Here is a 20,782-nt window from a genome sequence, read left to right on the forward strand (position 1 = left end):
TGGATGAATGCAGAGTACTTGGCAAATACCTGTTTTGAGAAATAATGAGCAATGTGTGTGAGTAGCTAGAACATGGGGGAGCAGGTTGTCCCGGTGTGTCAGGCTCTCTCAGGTTACCGGGGAGTGGGGGGGCCTGGCCTGGGCCCCCGAGCGCAGTCTCTTCGGGGAGAAGTGGCCGTGCCGATCAGTCCTGCCGTGGTTGTGTCGTCACGGTGCGGGTCAGGGAGTAGGGCGTCCAGAGAGGAGTGGCAACGCGCTTCGCACCTCCCAGAGCTGTGGAAGAGGGGCCCGTCTACAGTCTGCTTCGAGCGTCTTGTCGCTGAGACCTAGATCTCATCTTGGCAATGCCTGTGGCGGCCACCGTGTTTAATGCTTTAATGTGCCGCTCCTCACTCGCGCTCCTGGTTCCCTCCTGCCACCCCGTCAGTCACCCCATCACACCACTTCCCAGCATGCTAGTTCCTTTACAGGCCATCGTGTGTGTTGTGCCTGGTCTGCCTCCGTCTGCCTAAGTTCCGACCGGCCATTGCCCGTTACCACAGAGGCGCCGGTGTATGGACAAAGGGCAGACCCGTTTTAATATTAAGAACACCATTTCAGAAAACCAAGAAGCACTGGTGAATATCAGCAGAGCATGGTCCATCCTCTGTAGAACATGAATTTCCTCTTGTCTCCCCATATACGTTCAAAGGGTAATTAAATTTACGGGAAAAGTGGCTAATTGTAAACCTCACATCGCCAGGGGCGCCTGGGTGGCTCAGTTGTTAAGCGTCTGCCTTGGGCTCAGGTCATGGTCCCAGGGTCCTGGGATCGAGCCCTGCGTCAGGCTCCCTGCTCGGCGGGAAGCCTGCTTCTCCCTCTCCCTCTGCCGCTCCCCCTGCCGCTCCCCCTGCTTGTGCACGTGCTCTCGCTCTCAAATAAATAAATAAATAAATAAATAAATAAATAAAATCTTTAAAAAAATAAAAATTAAATCAAAAAAACCCCTCACATAGCCAGCAGAGGGCAGCACACAGGGTATTGAGCACATCCCGTAGTTTTTACCTTATTGTAAAAGGCATCTGAAACTACTGTGCCAACTACTTTCCGTGCAGTTTGAGTCGTCGTTCTCACCTGCGAATCGCACTGTTGCCCCGGTGTCTTTGTGGGGTACGATGATTCTGTGGAGCATCACGGATATCGTCCTATCTGTCTCGTCCCAAGTACCCGTGACTCATTTCCGAATGTCTCCGGGGCTGGCGAGGTTGGTGATGGTGGCTGCCGAGCGCCGTGCTGCTGGGACATCATTCCGTCGCCGCCAGGAAGTGGAGCGTCACTGAACCAGGGCTCCAGGGCCAGCACCCCCGCCCCCACCCCGAGAGCACCGTGACCCAGGCGTGGGGTCTCCAGCACAAGGGCTCTGCCTGATCGTCTGATGAATGTGTCCACCCGCCTTCTCAGGAAGAGGTGCACATAAACTCAAAACCATGGGGCTTTTCAGTTTTATGGCATTGATGATGGATTTTCTTTACACAGAAAGTAAGATCAGACTTTGTGAAGAATTGTACTTTTCTTTTTCTTACAAAAGTTATTGGCTCTTCTTGGAGAAAATTGAAATTTAAATTGTGTACGTAATGCAAAGGGCAGAAGGACATGGTTTGGATTGGGCTTTTTTAATATATACCTAATTGATTTACACTTTTTCTTTTGATAATAAAAGCGCTAAAAAAAAAAGTGCTAAAGATTCTGCCTCACAGAGGTCTGTACAGGCAAATATGATTAGGGACCCCTCGGCGTCCTTTGTCAGGTACGGGACTTGTCAGGGAATGGCGATGCTCTTTGAATTCTTCATTTGAAGTCCTTGCAACACATACAGATTATCTCTGTCCTCAGCCTTTCCCCCGCCCCCCACTTTGGCAAGGTCCGTTTGTGTCTGTGAGGAAAAACAGTACAAATCCGTGTTTTTCAGGTAACCCAAGCAGGAGTAACTTCCCAAAGAGTCTACAGAATTTCCAGGTGCCTAAGGATTTTCTTTTGCAGAGGACTGATGTCTTTGTCACCCTCCACCCCAGCGTACTAGTGCGCTTCTGCGAGTTTCAGGACTCGCCTGATTGTATGCCCCACACCGCTCTCCCACTGGCAGCTTGTCCGGAAAGATCTCCGCTGCAGAGGAGGAGGCCATCGGGAAGCACAACCATTTACCCTCACATCCCAGAAAGGCTGCAGGGCTCTGTGGGCCTCTGCAAGTGGAGACAAGGGGTGAGGCTGGAAACTGGAGGGCAGGTAGAAGGTGTTCATGGCGGGCACGTAGGCTCTCAGGTCTCCTGTCTGTGTCTCACAGCAAGGGGATGTGTCTTCCACTCTTGGTAGAACATGAAGGTTTGATTTCTGAAGAGGGCTGTGGTAGCTCAGAGAGAGAGTGAAGGTGTGTGTGCTTCACTGTAGGTGTCCCATGCTTTCTCCCTCCATCTGGAGGCCCGGTTGCTGCTGGCCAGGGTTATAGCCTGCACAGCCCAGCTAGGAGGTCGGAGAGTGATTGTTCAGGCTAGTAGGAGAAAGAGCGCACAGAGCCCCTCGCGGGGTCGGCGTGCCACCACTTTATTATTCTGCAGTGAGACCCAGCACTGCGCAGGCCACCCCCACCACACACCGCTTCTAATCAGGTCATTGGTGCCCGGCCCTTAGATGTGGAGGAACAGCCTTGTTTACCAGACATTTAAGGAAAACCCTCAACATTAAACAGGAGAACAAACAAGTGGAAGAAAAGATGTTTGAGGAAACAGATCGTAGCAGAACATTTTAAAAAGCCACATACTTAAGAGTCTTCAATGTGATATTAAGCAAGAATAGGATGCTATCCAAAAGGAATATTCAGAGATTAAGAGTGAGTTTGTGCAAATTAAAAACAGCTGAAAGACAACCGTACAAAGACCAGAAGATGGAGTAGAGAGCTGTCCCAGTCTCTGCAGTGGCGTCTGCAGCGTGCGTTTCTCCCAGTGCCAGGCGGGGAGTCTGAACTGGGCCTGCGTCGGCGCTTCTTGCTCAGAGCTCCCTTCTGAGCCCGAGGAGGGCCGTCATCCTGCTCTCGGGGTATGAGGAGAGCCAGCTGGCCCTCTGGCCTCTTCCTGGACGGCCGCCAATCCCATGTGTGCGGGCTCCTCCCTCACGACCTGACCGCCTCCCATAGGCCTCACCTCCGAATGCCATCATGTTAGGGTTTCAGCAACACAGCTTTGGGATAGACACAAACATTCAGTCCGTTGCAAGAATACTTTCCAAAAGGTGGCTCCGCAAGGAGACGAAAAGTAGGAGTAAAAAGATAAAAATTAAAAGATCCACAGAGGAGGTCCGGCGTCCAACAGAAACTCTAAACAGTGAGAGCTGAGGAAGAGGGTAGGCCACCAAGGATTATGAGACTTCAGACTTGGGGTCTGCCTAGGTGCTAGCATGGTGCATGCGAACGGACTCACACCTGGGCACCTTGTTACAAAACCGCACAGCACCGAGGGCAAAGGCCTGAGAGCTTTCTGAGCAGGGAAAAGATCCCATAGAAAATTCGGGGAGTCAGAATGGCACAGTCCCTAACAGCTCTATGGGGACAGAAGGCAGTGAGGGGTTGCCTTCACCGTCATGAGGAGGCGATGTTAACATATCCAGCCGGAGCGCCAGTGGCGTGTGGGAGAACAGCGGTGTTTCCGGACATACAAATCCCTCTGTGTCCTTTCTGTGGTAGCAAAAGGAGAAGGAACCCAGGAAAGAAACATGGACTCAGAGACACGGGGGCCGGCATTTGGAAGCGGCGGAGGGACTTGCCGGGGTGCTGATGTGGAAGTAGCAAGGCCAGGCTGGGGCGCGGGCGTGGAGATTTTGGCGCGGCTGTCCCAAAAGCCGGCTTGCTCCTGGGGGCAGTTTCATACACTGGAGCTTGGCTTTCAGTCTGTAGAACTAAGCGATCAGAAACAAAAGAGACCCTTAGTGCCGCTCTGTGGTAATTGTAATCACAGCGGGCTGTGTAGCTAAAAGCTGTGAGCAGTGTTTATGGAAGCAGTAAATACCGATTTAACCCAAAATTTACGTGTCACCGTACTGAGCATGCGTCAGTGTGTGTGTGGGGGGGGGACGCAGGGGTCAAAGCTGAGTCTTCAGCTTGCACCACAGGCAGTTGATATCCAGAACTGGAGACTGGGAAACAAAAAGTGTACGTGTGTTGTTCGGAGGCAGGGAGGTGATTAGCAGGACAGAGAGCTAACAGGGTTACCTCTGTGGAGCAGGATGTGACAGTGGGGGGGGGATACCGTTGGGCAGGAAACTGTGGGTTTCTGTTTTAAGCCATAGGTCCTGTGTGTTTTTTATGTGATGTGTGCATGTTATTTTGGTTAAAGAAGAAAAACCAGGCATGAGGGTAAAAGGAAAACCTGGAGGGGCAGCAGGGTCACATTAGGGAGGGTCTTGAAAGTGTGACAAGGGATGAGACTTAGAGGCAGCTGTTGGGGCCATTGCAGATGCAAGGAGTGACTCCTGGCAGCTTGTGGTTTGGTGTGGTGCCCCTCCCACCCCCTTCTCCGTCCTGCTGTGCTGGAGGCTGCCCTGGGTGGACTGCGTCTGCAGGCTACCTCGCCCTCTGGCCCCCGCTGGATTTGTCCAGGGGCTTGGAGGGTCAGAGGAGAAAGAGGTCAGGGTGTTTTCTCCCTGCCAGGTAGCTGAGGGTTAGCTGAGGGTTAGCCGAGCCCTGTCTGCAGGCCTGTCAGACTCTTCTGCAGCCAGCCCCCTCCTCCCGCATTGGTAGGGAGCTCCTTGCTAACCTGGGGGAGCTTCGCCACTGCTTGAGAGTGTCCCCAGACTCCGCCCTGACATTTGTAGACTGACTCTCAGTTACTCTCCAGGCTCCCACTTTGAGTGTACTCTGTCTCCTTGGGATTATGACTGATGATGTAGGCATCATGCTGAGAAAAAAAACTTGCCCTGGAATGTTACATGAATACTCACGTACGTTTTCGCCTAGCGTCGTTTTTAACCATTACATGTTTCACATTCTTACCTGTCATCAGAGATGAGGCTGCGGTAAAGGATTAAGGCTATTTAAGGTATTTTATTAATTAAAAATATAAAATGTCTTGAGCCAAAACACCTGCAAGCCAAGCGCCCTTATGTGTGATTTTAATACAAGTAGCTCTAAAGTGTGGTCTTTCACTTTGTTGGTTTAATGCTGATCCTGGGGCCTGGGCCAGTTCTTCTGCCTCCATCTCATCACTCCGATGGCCCTGAGGCCTGGGTGACTGTCCCACTTTTGTAGTATGCCGTTGTTCTTCTAGGGACTTCACCGTGTCCTTTGAACTCGGGCACAGTTTCCGCTGAAAGAGCTGGGTTGCAGTCCTACACACTCTCTTTGGGATTGATGCCGCAGCTGTTCCTGCTGAGAGGGTGGTGATTTGTTTCCGTTTGCCAAGGAAGGCCCGGCTTATGCCTGTTGGCTGATGTGATGAGAAGTAGCACCCACTTGCCGTCTGAGAAAGGTCCCAAGATCTGGATGATAAGTTATGAAGTCACTTTCCTTATGAGTGAGTCAAACATGTAATTTGGTGCTTTAGTAGTTAAACTTCTATTTTAAGGAACTGAAGACATGGCTCTTCATTCACTACTTCCTTTTTTAACAGTGTGACTTGTTGCATTCGCTTTGGAAGAGCAATGATCACACGGAAGGCAATGGGGCGCCCTGCCCGCCGTGCCCTCCGTGCCCTCTGTGCCCCCAGCAGCTCTCAGAACTGGGACAGACACCTGGCTGAGGGGGGTCCTGCTGTCCCCACACAGGGATGAGGGATACGGGGTGAGCCGTTCAGAAGCCCTCTTTTGAGACGTGAACTGGGCAGCATGGCAGGGGGTGCAGCGGTGCGGAGTGGGGCCGGGCTGAGAGTCGTGAGGTCCAGAGCTGCAGAGCAGGACGGGTGGGGAGGCTGAGGTGCACCCTGCGCCGGGGGATAGGGGGTGGGGTGGGGACCCTGTGGGCGGCCTGCCACCTGGAGGATGGCGTCTGCATTCTTCTGCCTGCGCAGGCCAGAGGGTTCGGGCCGTCCTTGACTTCTTTCACACCCGCGTGGAATCCACTGGCAAGTCCTTGGCTCTGCCTTAGAAGTAAATAGAACAGGAATCGGATCACTTTCTGTGTAAGCCGCCATCATCTCTCGCCGGGAAGATGGTGGCACCCTCCCAGCTTCTGGCCTTGCTGCCCTGCCGTCTGTTCTTAGCCAGCAGCCGGAGTCAGGTCCTTCACTCTGTTCCAACCCCTGGTGGTGGCTCCCCATCTCAGCCATGGTGGAGACCAGTCCTTAAAATAGCCAACAAGGCCCTTGACAGTCCCTCCCCGACCCTCCCCACCCCCCAGCCTTGCCTTCCCTTCCGGCTACCCTTGGCTGTGCCCCAGCTGCCCCGGCCAGGAGCAGCCAGCCAGCCCTGACCGTGTGCCCGTCCCAACCCCACGGAGCATCTCTCTTCCACCATACATATATTTTGCTCCTCTCTGCCCTGTTCTCCCCAGCTCCCAGTAGAGTGTAAGCGTCCTAAGGGTGGGTGCTATGGTCCTCTGGTGCACCTCCGGTCCCTGACACTCCATGGGGTGCCCAACACTGTGTGCTCGGTGAATGCTGAGAGAAGCCAGTGGAGGAAGAGATTACAGACCTACTTTAACACATAGAAACTTCCATAAGGCAAAGATACCACACCTGCTGATAAAAACAAGTGACAGGTTGTGGGAAAAGGTTGCAACATTTAATACAAAGAATTTGTAATCTACAAGCCAATAAGGAAAAATAACCAATAGAAAAATGGGTAAAGGATATGAATAAGCAGTTCATAAAAGAGGAAATACCACAAACTCTTGAAAAAAATCATCCACACCACCAGTCATCAGGTCAGTGTAGACTATAACCACTGAGAAGCCATTTTTCACCGCTCAGACTCGCAGAAATGAAGTTGATCCTGTCAGGGAGGTGGCAGACCTGGGCAGTGTCTATGAAGGCGGCACGTGTCTGTGCCCAGTGGCCAGGCGGGCCTGCCTTTGGGCATCTGTTCCAGAGAGGCACTCTACTGCTCGACAGTATGTGGAAAGTAGAAGGGACCTGACCTCTTAAAAGCTGGGATTGGCATCAGAGACTGGCCCTGGCACCAGGCCCAGGCCTCCTGCACACCTGCTGTGGGAAGGGCCCTCACAACCGGGATCGGTGGGGGGAGGGGGAAGGGGGTCCAGCGGGGGGGCCAGCCAGAGCATGGGCCATGCAGCCAGACTCCTTGGTTCAACAGGTTTCGGACTTCAGGCAAGCCGTGTGACGCCTCTGGGCCTCAGTGTCCCCTTCCATGAATCAGGGCTGAAGAGAACCCCTCACAGGGGGCTCTCGGGATTAGGTGAGTCAGCCATGGGCACAAAGCGAGCACCCAGGAAACGTGCCCTACAGCAGTGGTACCCTAGGCACGCATGGTTTTGTCACTTGTAAGGCAGGGACCCTGTAGTCCCTCCCATGAGCACATGGGGGCTGTAGCTACAATGCCGGCAGCTCTGCTCTGAGAACGTTTGCTCAGGGGACGATCCAAGACGGGCCGGAGTGTGTGCACATGGGTGTTGAGATTGGCAGGAGAACTTGAAACCACTTAAAAGTCTTACAGCAGGGGATTGGTTAAATAGTCTGTATCATGGATAATAAAAAATGTGACAAGTCTCCATTTACAGTCATGGAAAAATGTCATAAGTGAAAAATGGGAGGTTGTAAAACAGCATGTAAAATATCCAATTTTTGTTTCTCTATGTATTTCTCTCTGTATACTTTACCTCTTGAGATAATATTAATAGATCTTGAGAGAGAGAAATATGTGTCTATTATGTATTATGTAACATGATTATATGATCACATAGAAGATATATTGAGATATAAGGTATATTTGTAAATGCGTGTGTCCACAGAGAGAGGCGGAGACAGAATGAGAATATAATACTACATAGAACAAATATCTGGAAGAGGGGCGCCTGGGTGGCTCAGTTGGTTAAGCAACTGCCTTCGGCTCAGGTCATGATCCCGGAGTCCCAGGATCGAGTCCTGCATCGGGCTCCCTGCTCAGCGGGGAGTCTGCTTCTCCCTCTGACCCTCCCCTCTCTCATGCTCTCTGTCATTCTCTCTCTCTCTCTCTCAAAAAAAAGTGAATAAAATTTTAAAGAAACTTTATAAAAAATAAAAAAAACAAATATCTGGAAGAATATAAATAATATATATCAAAATTTCATCAGTGGTTATCTCTACGTGATGGGATTAAGGCTTTTTCCCTCCCTTGTTAATCTGGTTTCAGTAACAAACATGTATCTTGAATATAATAAGAGTATGCGGAAACAAACAGTTTGGTACGACACAGTAGAAAATAGAATGGAGATAAAATTGAACTTATATTGGAAATGTTACCCTTGGCTTTTTTTCTCCCCCCTCCAAAATCTGCCTTCTCCTTTTAGCCTGTGACCTCATAGCATACCATAATGATTGCGATCTCTTAGTCATTCTCTTTGGAAATGTGCTGTCACCTTGTTGTGAGCGCTGGGACTTTACGTGATTCTATTCTAAGAAAGTGCTCGCAAAATGAAGAGAGAAATGGCACCTAGCTCTGTCCATAGCTCTGGTTGAATCTGAGGAAAGAGTGCAAGTGCCGCCAGCCGAGTCCTCAGACTCAAGCCCAAGATGCTTCCAGGGAGGAGGCGGTTAACTACTCCTTGGGCTTGACTTCAGGAACTGGGTGGTGGCCGTGACGCCTCTGCCGCTGGAGGCTCATTGGCTCTGGAGTTCAGGAAGGAGCGCTGAGCTGTCCTGGTGGCGGCCTACGGCCCACAGGTAGTCCAGCCCCACCCGGCCCCCCACCCCCGCCCAGGGACACTTTGTCCAGTGCTCCTTTGAAGAACAACATCCAGCAACCTCCAGGGTCCTGCTGTGACGGGAAAGATGGTCCTTACAACCACCACGGAGGATGGTGAGTCCCTGTCCCCCTTGCCTGGGTGCCCCGAGTGGGGGTTGCGGCTCTTGATCGCTATGTGACCTCCTGTGATGACAGTTTTACTGCCTTTCGGGAAGGAGCAGCCGCCCAGACTCTGGCTCTTCCTCAGTGTTTTCAGGAGAACGACTGGAGAGTGCGCCAGGGGCTCGGGAGCTGAGGTTTGCGTGTGCCTGTGTGTAACTCAGTGTGTTTTTAAACCAAAGAAGTGCCCCCCTCCCCGGCCCCCCCCCCCCACCCCCGGCCCCAGCCTCGGCTTTTCAGTAGAGAGCACCCTGGGTGCTTCTCCGCAGAGCCCGAGTCCGCAGAGATAGCGTGAGCGTTTCCTGGCTCGGAGTCCAGTCCGCCCGGAGCTCTGCGGTCACACGCACCCAGACCGAGCGTGACGGTGAAAAGTGGGGGCGTCACAGAGCCCAGGCTGACAGCATTGCTGGGCACCCGTCTTGATGAAGCCAAGTGAATCGGAGGGAATGTGCAGGGTTTGTCTGACCTTCCTTTTTTGGTGTCAGTAAAGACTGGGGGGGCCCTGTGGTGTCTGTAAACTTCCTTTATCCTTTCCACACCCATACGGCAAGACAGCTCTGAGGGCAGGGATGACAAACTGGGGGGCTTATAAATCCCTAAGGACCCTGCAGAAGAACTGTGGGAGCCCCTTGAGTCAGGGCTTCTGGACCCTCGTAAGTCACAGCAGTTTTGTGCGTGGATGTGTGTCTATTTTGTGACGCCCGCACTAGATGGCAATGTTTTAATGCCATTAAGACAGAACAGTAAAATGTGTACTGCTTTGTAGTTAGTAACGAATGGTATGAGTAAGTTTGAAGTAAATATTATGCAATATTTCAAGGTAGATTTTGGGAAAGTTATAACAAGTTTTGGGGAGCAGTTTTATGCTTTTCCTTATCGGGTTCGCTATAAAATACATGTTCAAGTTTCACCTCTAAGTGCAGCTTATCCTGGACCACATCCATGGGGTGACTTGGAAGGCTGTAGCACGTGTGACAGGCTTGGGGAGAGAGGGGCACAGAGGTGCTTATGATAATACTTGTGCACGGGAGAGGGGGCAGTGAAGAGAGGCGGTTCTGTGTTAGCGCTGAGCCACCCACACGGGAGGTGCTGTATCTGCCGGGTGAGTCCACAGTAGGCAAGGCCTCTCGTGGGAAAGGGGATGCTTTTGAGAGAGGGAGAGGATGCTTTACTGATGATTCAGGACAGTAGGTGTGAGCCTGGCCCGAGCAGTCTGTGACCACTGGTCACCGTGCCGCGCGTTCCCCCTTGCGTGCTGCTGGTCTTTCCCGGGGAGCCTGGCCTCAGACCCACCAGGAGGCCCCACGGAAGAGTCACTTGAGAGGCCGACTCAGGGGGTCCTGTGTCACCGGCCTCCAGCTGTCCTGGAGGCCCTGACATCCAACATGCACCGTTCACCGGCTGCGACGAGAGTGGGGCGCCATTTTGGGGCTGGGGACTTAGAGCTCGGAGACAGGATTCCTGGGCAGCTTTGCTTGGAATGAGTCACCTTCAGGAACTGCCGGCCGCTCTCATTTCCCTCACCCCTCCCAGGAGCGCTTTGTCCTGGCATCTGCCTGGGACTCGGGAGGCCAGCATTGTTGCCCTTTAAACTGCTGCTAAAACAGGTCCCGTAGGGATCACAATGAGATGCAGAAATGGCACTCGGGCAGGCGTAAAAGTCAAGGGAGCAAATGGACTTGGCTCTGGCAGGTCCCCAAGATCCCAGGGCGGGATGAGCGTCAGCTTTACATTCCTCACAGAGCCGCCCTTCCTAGGTCCATAGGACCCGATGAGCACGCCTAGGAAAGGGTAAGTGGGGGTTTTGAAAAATGTCTCTAAAGAAGTGAGATGTTTTCCTGCTGCACTAATCCGATTTCTTCAATGCTTAGTCCCCCTTGATTCGCCCTTGAGCCTTTCCTTTGGGCTGGAAGCCAAGCTCCCTGGCGGGTAGAACACGAGGCCCTCGCAGGCTGGTGCTGGGCTCTCTTCCGGTGCCGGCCCCGTCCTGATGCATCCTGGGCCCTGGCCCCAGGCACCCACCCGCTTCTCGGCCCCCTTGCCTTGCTTGGTATGTGTGTCCACATTGGTCTGTGCCTCTCCATTTGGAGAATCCATGTGTCCTTCCAAGTCCTGGCTCAGAGGCTTGACCTATCTGAGCCCCCTTGGTGTCCCCGGGCGTCCTCCGAGGCCCGCGTGTGCATGGCCCCAGTGGCCGCAGGTGCTGTAGCTCCAGGCCCGTGCGCCTCCCCCTCTGGCCTTGGTGTTCTGTGCAGGACAGGGGCTGGAGCTATTTAAATCTGAGCTCCGAGCACAGGATGGGCCTGGGCAGATACTCAATAAATGTTGAGCTGAAGTGAATCTGATTATTCCAGTAAGAGAAAATAAAGAGCTGAGCACTCAGCCAGTGAGTTTGAATTGGGCTCTGTCTGTTAGTAGAGTGTGTCTGCTCAGTAAGTCCTCCCTCGTCTGTAAAACTGGAGGTAACAGTGCCTCGTTCGTTGTCAGGAAATATGCAAAGTTGATAGCTGGACTTTGTTGTTGAGTCCAAATTAAAACGGAAACAAAAAAGAAACATTTTAAGCTGTGAGATTCTATGTGAGTGTAAAATCCTATTATTTATTTATTATTATTGTTATTTTTAAAGCTTTTATTTATTTGACAGAGAGAGACAGTGAGGGGGGAACACAAGCAGGGGGAGTGGGAGAGGGAGAAGCAGGCTTCCTGCAGAGCAGGGAGTCCGATGCGGGGCTCAATCCCGGGACCCTGGGATCATGACCTGAGCCAAAGGCAGATGCTTAACGACTGAGCCACCCAGGCGCCCCTGTCCATTAGTTTTATCTCTCCAGTTAAATAGGTCTTCTTTGATGTCTTTCCACAGAGCTTTACAATTTTCTCCATAAAGGTCATGCAAATATTTTATTTTTTTGCATGTGTCTTTTTTGGGGGGGGGTAGACGTTATCAGTGGTATATTTTTATAAAATATTTTCTGACTGATGCTGGCGAACAGAAATACCAAACTTTTTAAAGTTTTTCTTTTTAAAGATTTTATTTATTTGAGAGAGAGACACAGCGAAAGAGGGAACACAAACAGAGGGAGTGGGAGAGGGAGAAGCAGGCTTCCCGCCGAGCAGGGAGCCCGATGCGGGCCTCAATCCCAGGACCCTGGGATCATGACCTGAGCCGAAGGCAGACGCTTAACGACTGAGTCACCCAGGCGCCCCAAAATCCTATTATTTATAGGAAGATGTGTGGGATAGAATTAAGTAGAGTGCCTCCCCACCAGGATGCTGGATTCCCAGGTGACCACTAAAATACTACCCCTGCCGTTGACTCAGCGCCTGGCCTTGTCCTCGTAGTGCATTCCCATGATTGTGCCAGGCTTGTGGTGGGCAAACTGCTTAGCGTGAGGCACGCAGGAAGGGGAAAGCTAAAGTGCCGTAACTAGAAATGAATACTCCCACAGATAGTTCTCGCTCCCTTCCCTGGGGGTTGAGTTTGTATTTTGCAGAGTCAAAACGGTGGCATCTTTATTTTGAAGCAGGAGCGCTTCCCTGCAGACCTGCCTCACCATCCGCTGTGACAGGTGTTGAAGGGGACTCGCTCTGGTCCGAATTTCATCGGCCCCCCTGTGAGCACACCGGACATGAACGCTCATAGTGTCGTCGTGAGGGGATCAGAACTGCCCTTTCCTTTTTTACGAAGGTGAGCAGAAACGAGGCTTGGGTTCTGCTCGTCTGAGAAAGCGGACTTGTACTGTCACCTGAGCCTTTCCACAGCCTCCAAGTCCCCTCTTACGGAAGCACAGGGCCCCGAGTCCAGCAGGCGGGTGCGGGTGCGACAGAGGCAGCAGACAGGATAGTCTCAGGAGCCAGCACTGGTCGAAAGAAAAAGCAGGTATTGGGGGTCTTGGCAGGCCCAGCACTGGGCCTTAAGGGCCCTCATCAGTGTACAGAGTGGTCAGTGGAGGCGAGGACATTCCAGGTGTTGTCAACAACCTCTGTGGTTCTGGAAGGTTCACTGAAGTATGTGGTGGGGGCTGTGGAACCTGCCTGCAGTTTGCTTCTGGTTGAGGAATGGAGGGCTGGACCTTCAGGTCCTCACTTTTCCCTTGCGTCTGGACAACGCTCCGAAGGCAGTGTGACGAGATTCTCATCATTCTCCCCTCTGCTCCTCTACTGCTTGTTGTCCACTTGGCTGAGATTTCCTTGTCAGAAACAGACTCTTGCGGCTGCGCGGGCGCTCCTGGTTGCCCTCTGAGGAGCTGCAGCTGGGACGGTCCCTAAACGCAGTGTGGTCTCGGACTCGGACAGCCTCAGCAGTGACCGGGTCTAGCCCAGTCAGCTCTGCCACCGTGCGGTGTCAGCGCGGCTCCCGGAGGGATGTCAGACCCAGCCAGGAGCTCACGTTCAAGAGCACTGCGAGGGCATGGCGGTCTCGTGACCTCCCGCGTGCGTCTCCCGAGGACGTGCTGTGCCTGGCTCCATAGGTGCAGGTGACACACTGGGGGAAGTGGAGACAGGCGGGTCAGCTCTGCTGGGGGTCAGCACGCACCCCAGTACACCCCTCCCCCCCACACAGCGCAGTCACGAAAGCTCAGCTTCTGACTTGAGAAAGAGACGGTAAATTTCTTTTCCTAGTCAGTGGCTTTTCTGCATCTCTTTTCTTTCTGGTGTCTAAAGTCTCTTTTCTTTTTGTATTTTCTGTTAAGAGTTCAGGACACTGGGACACCTGGGTGGCTCAGTCGGCTGAGCGTCTGCCTTCGGCTCAGGTCAGGATCCCAGGGTCCTGGGATCAAGTCCCGCATTGGGCTCCCTGCTCAACGGGGAGTCTCCTTCTCCCTCTGCCTCTGCCTCTCTCTCTCTCTCTCTCTCTCTGTCTCTCATGAATAAATAAATAAAATCTTTAAAAAAAAAAAAGAGTTCAGGACACCGATGCATAGACTTCAGATGGAGTCCCACATATGAAACCACTTTAGAACGGTGTAGTTACAGCGGGCACTAAGAAGGCATTTGAGCAGAATCCAAGTGTGCTTTTTCCACAAAAGAAGTATTTAGGCATCAATCTTAGCAAATATTTGGGGGTAAATGACTGGTGGCATGTCCGTATTTTCTATGAATAGAAACGTCAATGTAAAACGGTGCCTGAGGGGCGCCTGGGTGGCTCAGTCAATTGAGTGTCTGCCTTGGGCTCAGGTCATGAACTTGGGGTCCTGGGATGGAGCCCCGTGTCAGGCTGTTTGGTCAGCAGGGAGCCTGCTTTTCCCTCTCCCCACCGCTCCTCCTCCTCGTGCTCTCTCTCTTTCTCATTCTGACAAATAAATAAATAAAACCTTAAAAACAAACAAACAAACAAAAAAGCGTTGCCTTAGTTACGGATCTTGATATTCAGAGAGGTAGACCATGAGGCGTCCGCACCCCTCGTCTCTGAGGAGGGTCTGCGCCCAGCCTCAGGTACGTCCCTGCCAGAGTCTGTGTGTGTGTGCACCTGCTGTTCCGTGGTTCCCTGTCGCACTGAGTATGTCTTAGAGAATTTTCTAGACTATCACTCACAGATCAGCTCCCTCTTTCTCGTGACCACATAGTGTTTAAGTAGTTTTTAACTTTTGCAGTTTCCGGGGGATGTCGGTTGGGTCAGTTTGTAAATGGAAGTGCTGAATGGAAAGGTACGTGGCTTTTGAGCTTTGGTAGGGCAGAAATGTGGTGCCAGGTTACACGCCCCTGGCCGCCCATGTGGCCCCACGCCCTTGTCAGGGTCCCCCGTGTCATCAGACATTTAATTTCTGCCCGACTGATGGAGAGCAGTATGGTCTTCATGTTCTAATTGGCACATTTTAAATTTTTTGTTTTTAGAGAGTTCAAGCATCTTTCCGTGTTTGGCCATGTGTGTTTTTCTCTCGTATCTGCTTTTGTGTCCTTTGCCAGTGGTGTTGGTCTTTGTCTTACTGGGCTTCATGCTGCTCTCCCTGTGAATTGAAGAAGCTAACCCTTGGCACATGCTTTGCATATTTGCTGTCCTGGCTGTTTACCTTTAGCTGGCCAGGCTTCATTTTCTACTCAGAAGCCTTTCATTTTAATGCAGGAAACACACTCTCCAAGACCATGACCATAGTCATCGTGCTTTATTCTAGAATTTTGATGGTTTCTTTTTTTTTTTAAGATTTTATTTATTTATTAGAGAGACAGGGACAGAGAGAGATAACAACAGAGAACATAAGCGGGGAGAAGCAGGCTCCCCACTGAGCAGGGAGCCCGATGCGGGGCTTGATCCCAGGATCCTGAGATCATGACCTGAGCTGAAGGCAGGCGCTTAACTGACTGAGCCACCCAGGCGCCCCTAGAATTTTGATGGTTTCTTTCTCTACATTAAAATCTGTGATTCACCTAGAATTTATGTTGATATAAATAAGGTAGGCATTCAGCTTAGTCTTCCCCCAAGTGGCTTGCTGGCTTATTGCCCCACCACCATGGGCTGAAAATCCCACCTTTCTTTATATTTGTGTGTCTGTACTTCCTGAGACCATGTGACCTGAAGCGCCACCAGGTGGGTCAGCATCTCTCGAGCGTCCCTTGTGCTGTCTCCCGTCACCGAGCCTCGCGCATCAGTCTCCAGGAGTGACTCCCTCACGTCACCTTTTTTCTCCTTCATACTTTTCCGGACTATCCATATATAAACTTTTTCATAAGAACTTTATTATCACTTCATTTGTATCATTTCTGTAAAAATCTTGTTGGTGATGTATTATTTTTAGGACCTGTGACGTATACACTGAGAGACCTCTCCTGCTGGGGTCTTCCCACCTCTGCTCAGGTCTCCCTTTGTTTTCCTGGTGACTCTGTCCTGCCCGTGTGAGAGGCTGGCAGGGCACGTGCTGGCTCTGAGGGTTTGGGGGTAGAAGGGCATTTGTCCAGAGAAACCAATCACAACATACCCTCCAGGATAACAGCCAAGAGGTGAGGATCTGTTTGTACTGGAGGAAGGCCACCAGAGACCTTCCTGGTGTCAGGAATTCACAGCCACACCCACCACTCCCTTATGGATCACGTCGCCTCCCAAGCTCATTTTGGAGAAGGAGAAGTGCCCCCCGGGGTCTTGAAGGGCAGAGAACGTGGCACTGAGCTTTGGTCCACCCCCTGCTGCTGCCTCATTGCTGTCCTCCCTGCAGCCCTGCTCCCCACTCGGCCATGCCCTCTGCAAGGGCAGATGGTGGAGGACCCCGAGAGCAGCCTCTCAGAACAGAGCGCATACAGCCCTGGGCCTGCGCTGGCGCTGGGAGGGTGCCCCCGTTCCCGCGGCTGGGCCCTCTGTGCCTGCCCCAGCTTCGCCCTGCCCGTGAGTGGCCGCCACGACCGGCCGGGATGCAGAAGGTGGGTGCCCAGGCCGGTGCCTCCAGGCCCTCCTCAGCTTCTCTCAGACTGCAGAAAACCTTCTCTGGACCCTGGGCAGCTCCGATAAGGGTCAGTGTCTGGTTCTGGGAGCCAGGTTTTTCTGCTTTGCGGTTAGAGGAGAAACTGCTCTCTCAAGAGATCTTCAGGCCCTTCTCCATGGGAACAGATGTCAGTCTTTGCCTCTTGCAAGAAGTATTTATGCTTCTAGCTTTTACTAAAGAAAAATTAAGCACGTTTAAGTGTCAGGAATGGAGTACAACTGTTAGAGGTCTGTGCCTCAGTTGCCATGTGACAAGAAGGGGGGATTGAGAACCAGGCTCTCTGCCCGTTATGGGTGCTGGTGCGTGGGGCCTTTGCCCAGGTCCACTGGGGCTGGCAGTGCCTCATGCCGAGGATTAGCACGCTTGCGCCCTTGATGAATTCAAAGATCTGAATTTATCTCCACCTCAGAAGTTATGGCTCAAATAGAGGAAGTGCTGCAGACTCCCCCTGCGCACTTGGTGGAGGGTCCTGCAGGGTCCGGTCCGGGGGGCTGGCTCTGTGTGCCTGAGGCCTCAAGGGAGGGAGCAGGGCAGGATGTGAGCTCTGTGCAGGAGCGCTGTCACACCCAGCGTGCTGGTAGGAGCTGGGAGCCACTGGGAGCCAGTGGGAGGGGCAGAATCCAGAGGTCTTCATGTCAGAGTCAGAGGACACAGTGTGGCTCCAGCTTCTCCCCACCTCTCCAGAGTGTTCTCCCCCTTCCCCTGTGCGACTGTCACTCTCCCCAGCCTGGAGTGCCCTCTCCTTGCTGGCTCCAACCTTCAGAGCAGGCTCCAGCCTCGGCTCCTGTGTGGAGCCCTCTGGTACGTGGCCAGAACCTGACGCCAGTGTCCTCGCATGGACCTGCCTGATGCTTTTCCCTTCGAAGGGAATAGTAGCATGGAAGCTCTTTGGGGGCTGAAACTGTGTCTTAACCATCTCTGTATCTTCTACAGTAACTAATAGGGTGCCTCGTTTATGGGTGGTACGCTTTTTTTTTTTTTTTTAAGATTGTTGAATTTACAACAGTCTGAGAAAACCATTTTTAAAAACTTTTATTCTCTCTCTTGGTGGATTTCCTGAGATGACTAGCTAGCCTGCAAATGGTCTTTGTGTTTGATCACTGTGATTTCATGAGCTTGATTATGGGGCTATTTATTTTAGCATCTGTCTTCTTTATACACGAGGAAGGCCACAGTGCAGACTTTCTGCTGGTAGCTTTTTCCTCTCACTTCTTGTCTGCTCACGTCTTGGGTCGTATTGTCTGTGCTGAGAATTGACTATTGTGGGCTTTGCTCCCAGCCGCCTACGGCCCGGATTCAAGCTGAACCTTTGCCCAGGTTCCCACACTGCAGGTAAAGCCCAGCTGTAGATCCTCTGATTGCTCAGTAGTTGGTAAAGGGTGTGGTAAAGCGAGGCGCAGTGAGCCTGGTGCATTCTGCCTGAGTGTTGCACAGGAGGTGAGAGGTCAGCAGTCACCTGCTGGGATCTGTAAATCCCTGCTGTGTGTGTATTTCTGTAAAACCCAGTAATGTTGCCTCAGAGCAGGGGACACAGCCCTGGTTTTACACTTACAGTAGGAGATATTGCTGGACAGATGAGACCGGTGGTAGGACAGCGCATCGCCAGATGGTAAACCGCACGAGCAGACAGAGAGAGGCAGCGCGGATTGAGATGTTGAGGTGATGGTCAGCTCGTGTAAAGCTGGGAGGGGAGCCTGGCCACCGTGGCCCCGGAGTCTTCCTGTGAGTGGTGGCTCCTGAGGGATGGTGAGGATGAGCCCCTAAACACAAGGAGGAAGTGAAGAGAGGCTGGGAGTGAGAATTCTTGTGGTGCCAGGGGCCCCTCCCCCGGCGGGCGGGTGGGAGCGGGGTGGCTTACTAGATGGCGGGAGTGTGTTAGGTGGGGACTCGCAGTCTGCGCCTCCGTTGAAAGCTGGTTTCCTTTTGCAGCCTAAAACAAAGAGTTCATAAATAATTTCAAGGTTTCTTTCTCATAGACCTGGTATGATTCCTACAGATGAGAACTGCCGCTTTGACACAAAAATCAAATTGTTCACATTAGGGCTGTTTCTTCAAAGACGTAGGCTGGCGCCACAGGGTTGGGATATTTGGGTGAGGTCTGGTGACCCCATCCTGTGACCAGGGATCCCCAGGGCTCGGAGCCCGTGTTAGCACAGCGAGGGGTGGGCTGGGGCCAGGCCTTGCAGGGGTGCCTCCTCTCAGCAGCTGCCTCAGGACTGAAGACTGGAAGTCAGGGGAGGGCGTGGGGATGTTTGTTTTCTCCTTTGTTGTTTATTGTTGTTTATCTGGAGCAGTGGTTTTTAAGCAAGGCAGCTTTGCCTTCCAGGGGACATCTGGCAGTGTCTGGAGACACTTTTGGTTGTCACATCTGGAGGTGAGGTGGTGGGGGCTCTCAGCTCCACATCCTGCTTTGCCAGGACGCCCCTGTGACGGAGAGTGACCCACCGGAAGGTCAGCTGTGCTGGGGTCAGAGAGCCCTGATCTGGTGTCACGGTCTCTCTTCTCTTTTTCCTCTGTGCCTGTTCGGCACTTGCTTTTAGAACCTTATGTCTCCTCCCTTACTCGTCAAAGGCAGCCGCATGTTCCGATCTAACATGGAACCCACGTCCTGGGGTCTGGGGGGCCAAGTCTGTGTGTCTAACGGTACCCTTGGCTTGTCCCTGGGCCCTCTGAGCTGGGAGTCGCTGCTCTGGGGCCGCAGTGAGGTTTCTTGTCACCGGCCACCTTATGGTATTGTCCCGAGATCAGCCCACTGAGCTCCTCCTAACCAGAATGTGCTGGAATGTGATGTTGCCGCCTCTGGTGACCAAGTGGGAGGCCAGCCCTCTGCTAGAAAGGCCGGAACACACCTGTGTGGAGACGCGGGGCCCCAGAGCTCCGGTGCAGCCTGGTCAGCATCACCGCCTGCTCCTGGGGTGCAGAGCAAGAGGAGGGGGTGGCCCAGCGCCGAGCGTGATGGAACAGCCTCCCCCCGTGGGCCAGCCCCGTGGCTTATCCACTCAGTACTGAGAGGGCACCTAAAGGAAGGGTTAACACCCTCCCCGTACAGCCGCCATCCGCCGTCTGCTTCCCGGGGTGGGAAAAAAGCAAGTGCAGTCTGCAGGCGACAGTGCACCCCTCCCCTGGGAGGCCGCGTGGGGGGTAGTAGGAGGGGCCGGCTGTGATTGCATTCATGGAAATACGCCTGCGAGGAGCTGAGCTGAGCGGCACAGCCAAGTGTCAGCCGGGCGGCAGCTCTGCGGCCATCTCTGTCCCCGCCAGGCTCGGCGCCCTCTCCACCCTCGGTTTCCACTTGGCTTTTGTTTCCTCGCTGCCTCCTCTGCCCTGGCTGTGCCGGCACACATGCTGTGCTTGCTCCATCCCTCCGTCCACCTGGGGCAGTGGGGGCACCCGGGAGCCTGGGACGGTGCGGTCGCCGTGTCAGCCCACCATGGCCTCTGAAGCGGAGAGCTGCCAGCTTCCCAGGCTTTGACGGGGGCTGCAGGAGAGGGGACACGCCTTGGGTAAGAGGCCGGGTGGATGGTGCGTGGAGAGCATCCTGCAGAGTATGCGGACCCCGCTCTATTATGCTTTGCTGCCAGCCTGTCCACCGTGCGCGCCACCGAGCGGGTGCGCGCCGCCGAGCAGGTGCGCGCAGCGGCTGGCTCTCTGCATGACTGCCTTGTGGTTTTGCGTTCTGTTCTCTCCTCCTAGGGTTTTTCCACTGGCTCCTTGGAGGTAGATGTTCAAATATTCAGTGTGGTTTCTTCTAGGCCTGAGGTTTGGGAACAAGCCGATCACCAATTTTGGTGGCCCTGCTTCAGTGACAGCAGGAAGCAGAGAGACAGACTCAGGGCGATCCTCTCCCCTCTGGACCCACCCCGTGAGTTTCTGTTTGAGTACTTTGGAACCATTCCTGGGTTTGGGTAGCCCTCCTTCCAGCAATACGCCCAGAAAAGGAGTTGGAATTGCACATTTCATTTGATCCTAGGGGCCCATTCCCGTGATTAGACGGACCGAGAATGGTTTAGTGTGCCAAAAAATGAAGGGTTTTACGAAGAGCAGGCATACAAATAGGTTTTAGGAACAGGTGAAGTGAGAGAGAACTGACTTACTCCCCCCCCCCCCCCAGCCCCTGTTCTGGACTGAAAGGGGTGTGGCCGCACAGCTGTGCGGCGGGAGGGAGCGGAGGGTGACTGCAGCTGGGGGAGGGGGGTCTGGAGTCCCTTCCCTCAGGAGAAAGGGGGGCAAGCACAGATGACTTGGTCTGTCTGGTGGGGTAGGGAATTCCCAGGCTTTCCCCGAGAGCTGAGCACTCTGCCTCCGTCTCAAGGAGGCCAGGCGAGAAAATGGTTCTCCCCTGTTGAGCTGCTTCC

The 20,782-nt window shown here is 53.1% G+C and overlaps 1 protein-coding gene across 8 annotated transcripts in view; it reads left to right on the forward strand.

Moving 5' to 3' along the window:
* The window catches only part of CYTH1 (cytohesin 1), a 78,863-nt gene that overhangs the window by 28,550 nt on the left and 29,531 nt on the right, over nt 1-20,782 (forward strand). Inside the window, exon 1 of one of the 8 annotated variants that reach the window (XM_028112306.2) lies at nt 8,865-8,973. The exons of the other annotated variants lie outside the window; for them this stretch is intronic. Within the exon in view, the coding sequence (XP_027968107.2) occupies nt 8,946-8,973 (28 nt within the window). The 5' untranslated portion in view covers nt 8,865-8,945. Of the gene's footprint in view, nt 1-8,864; nt 8,974-20,782 lie in introns of those variants that run through there. 8 annotated transcript variants of the gene reach the window in all.

This window comes from Eumetopias jubatus, unplaced genomic scaffold (assembly GCF_037043125.1).
Source record: "Eumetopias jubatus isolate StellerSeaLion01/CBP00866 unplaced genomic scaffold, mEumJub1_p1.0 scaffold_10, whole genome shotgun sequence".
In the NCBI taxonomy this organism is placed as follows: Eukaryota; Metazoa; Chordata; class Mammalia; order Carnivora; family Otariidae; genus Eumetopias; species Eumetopias jubatus.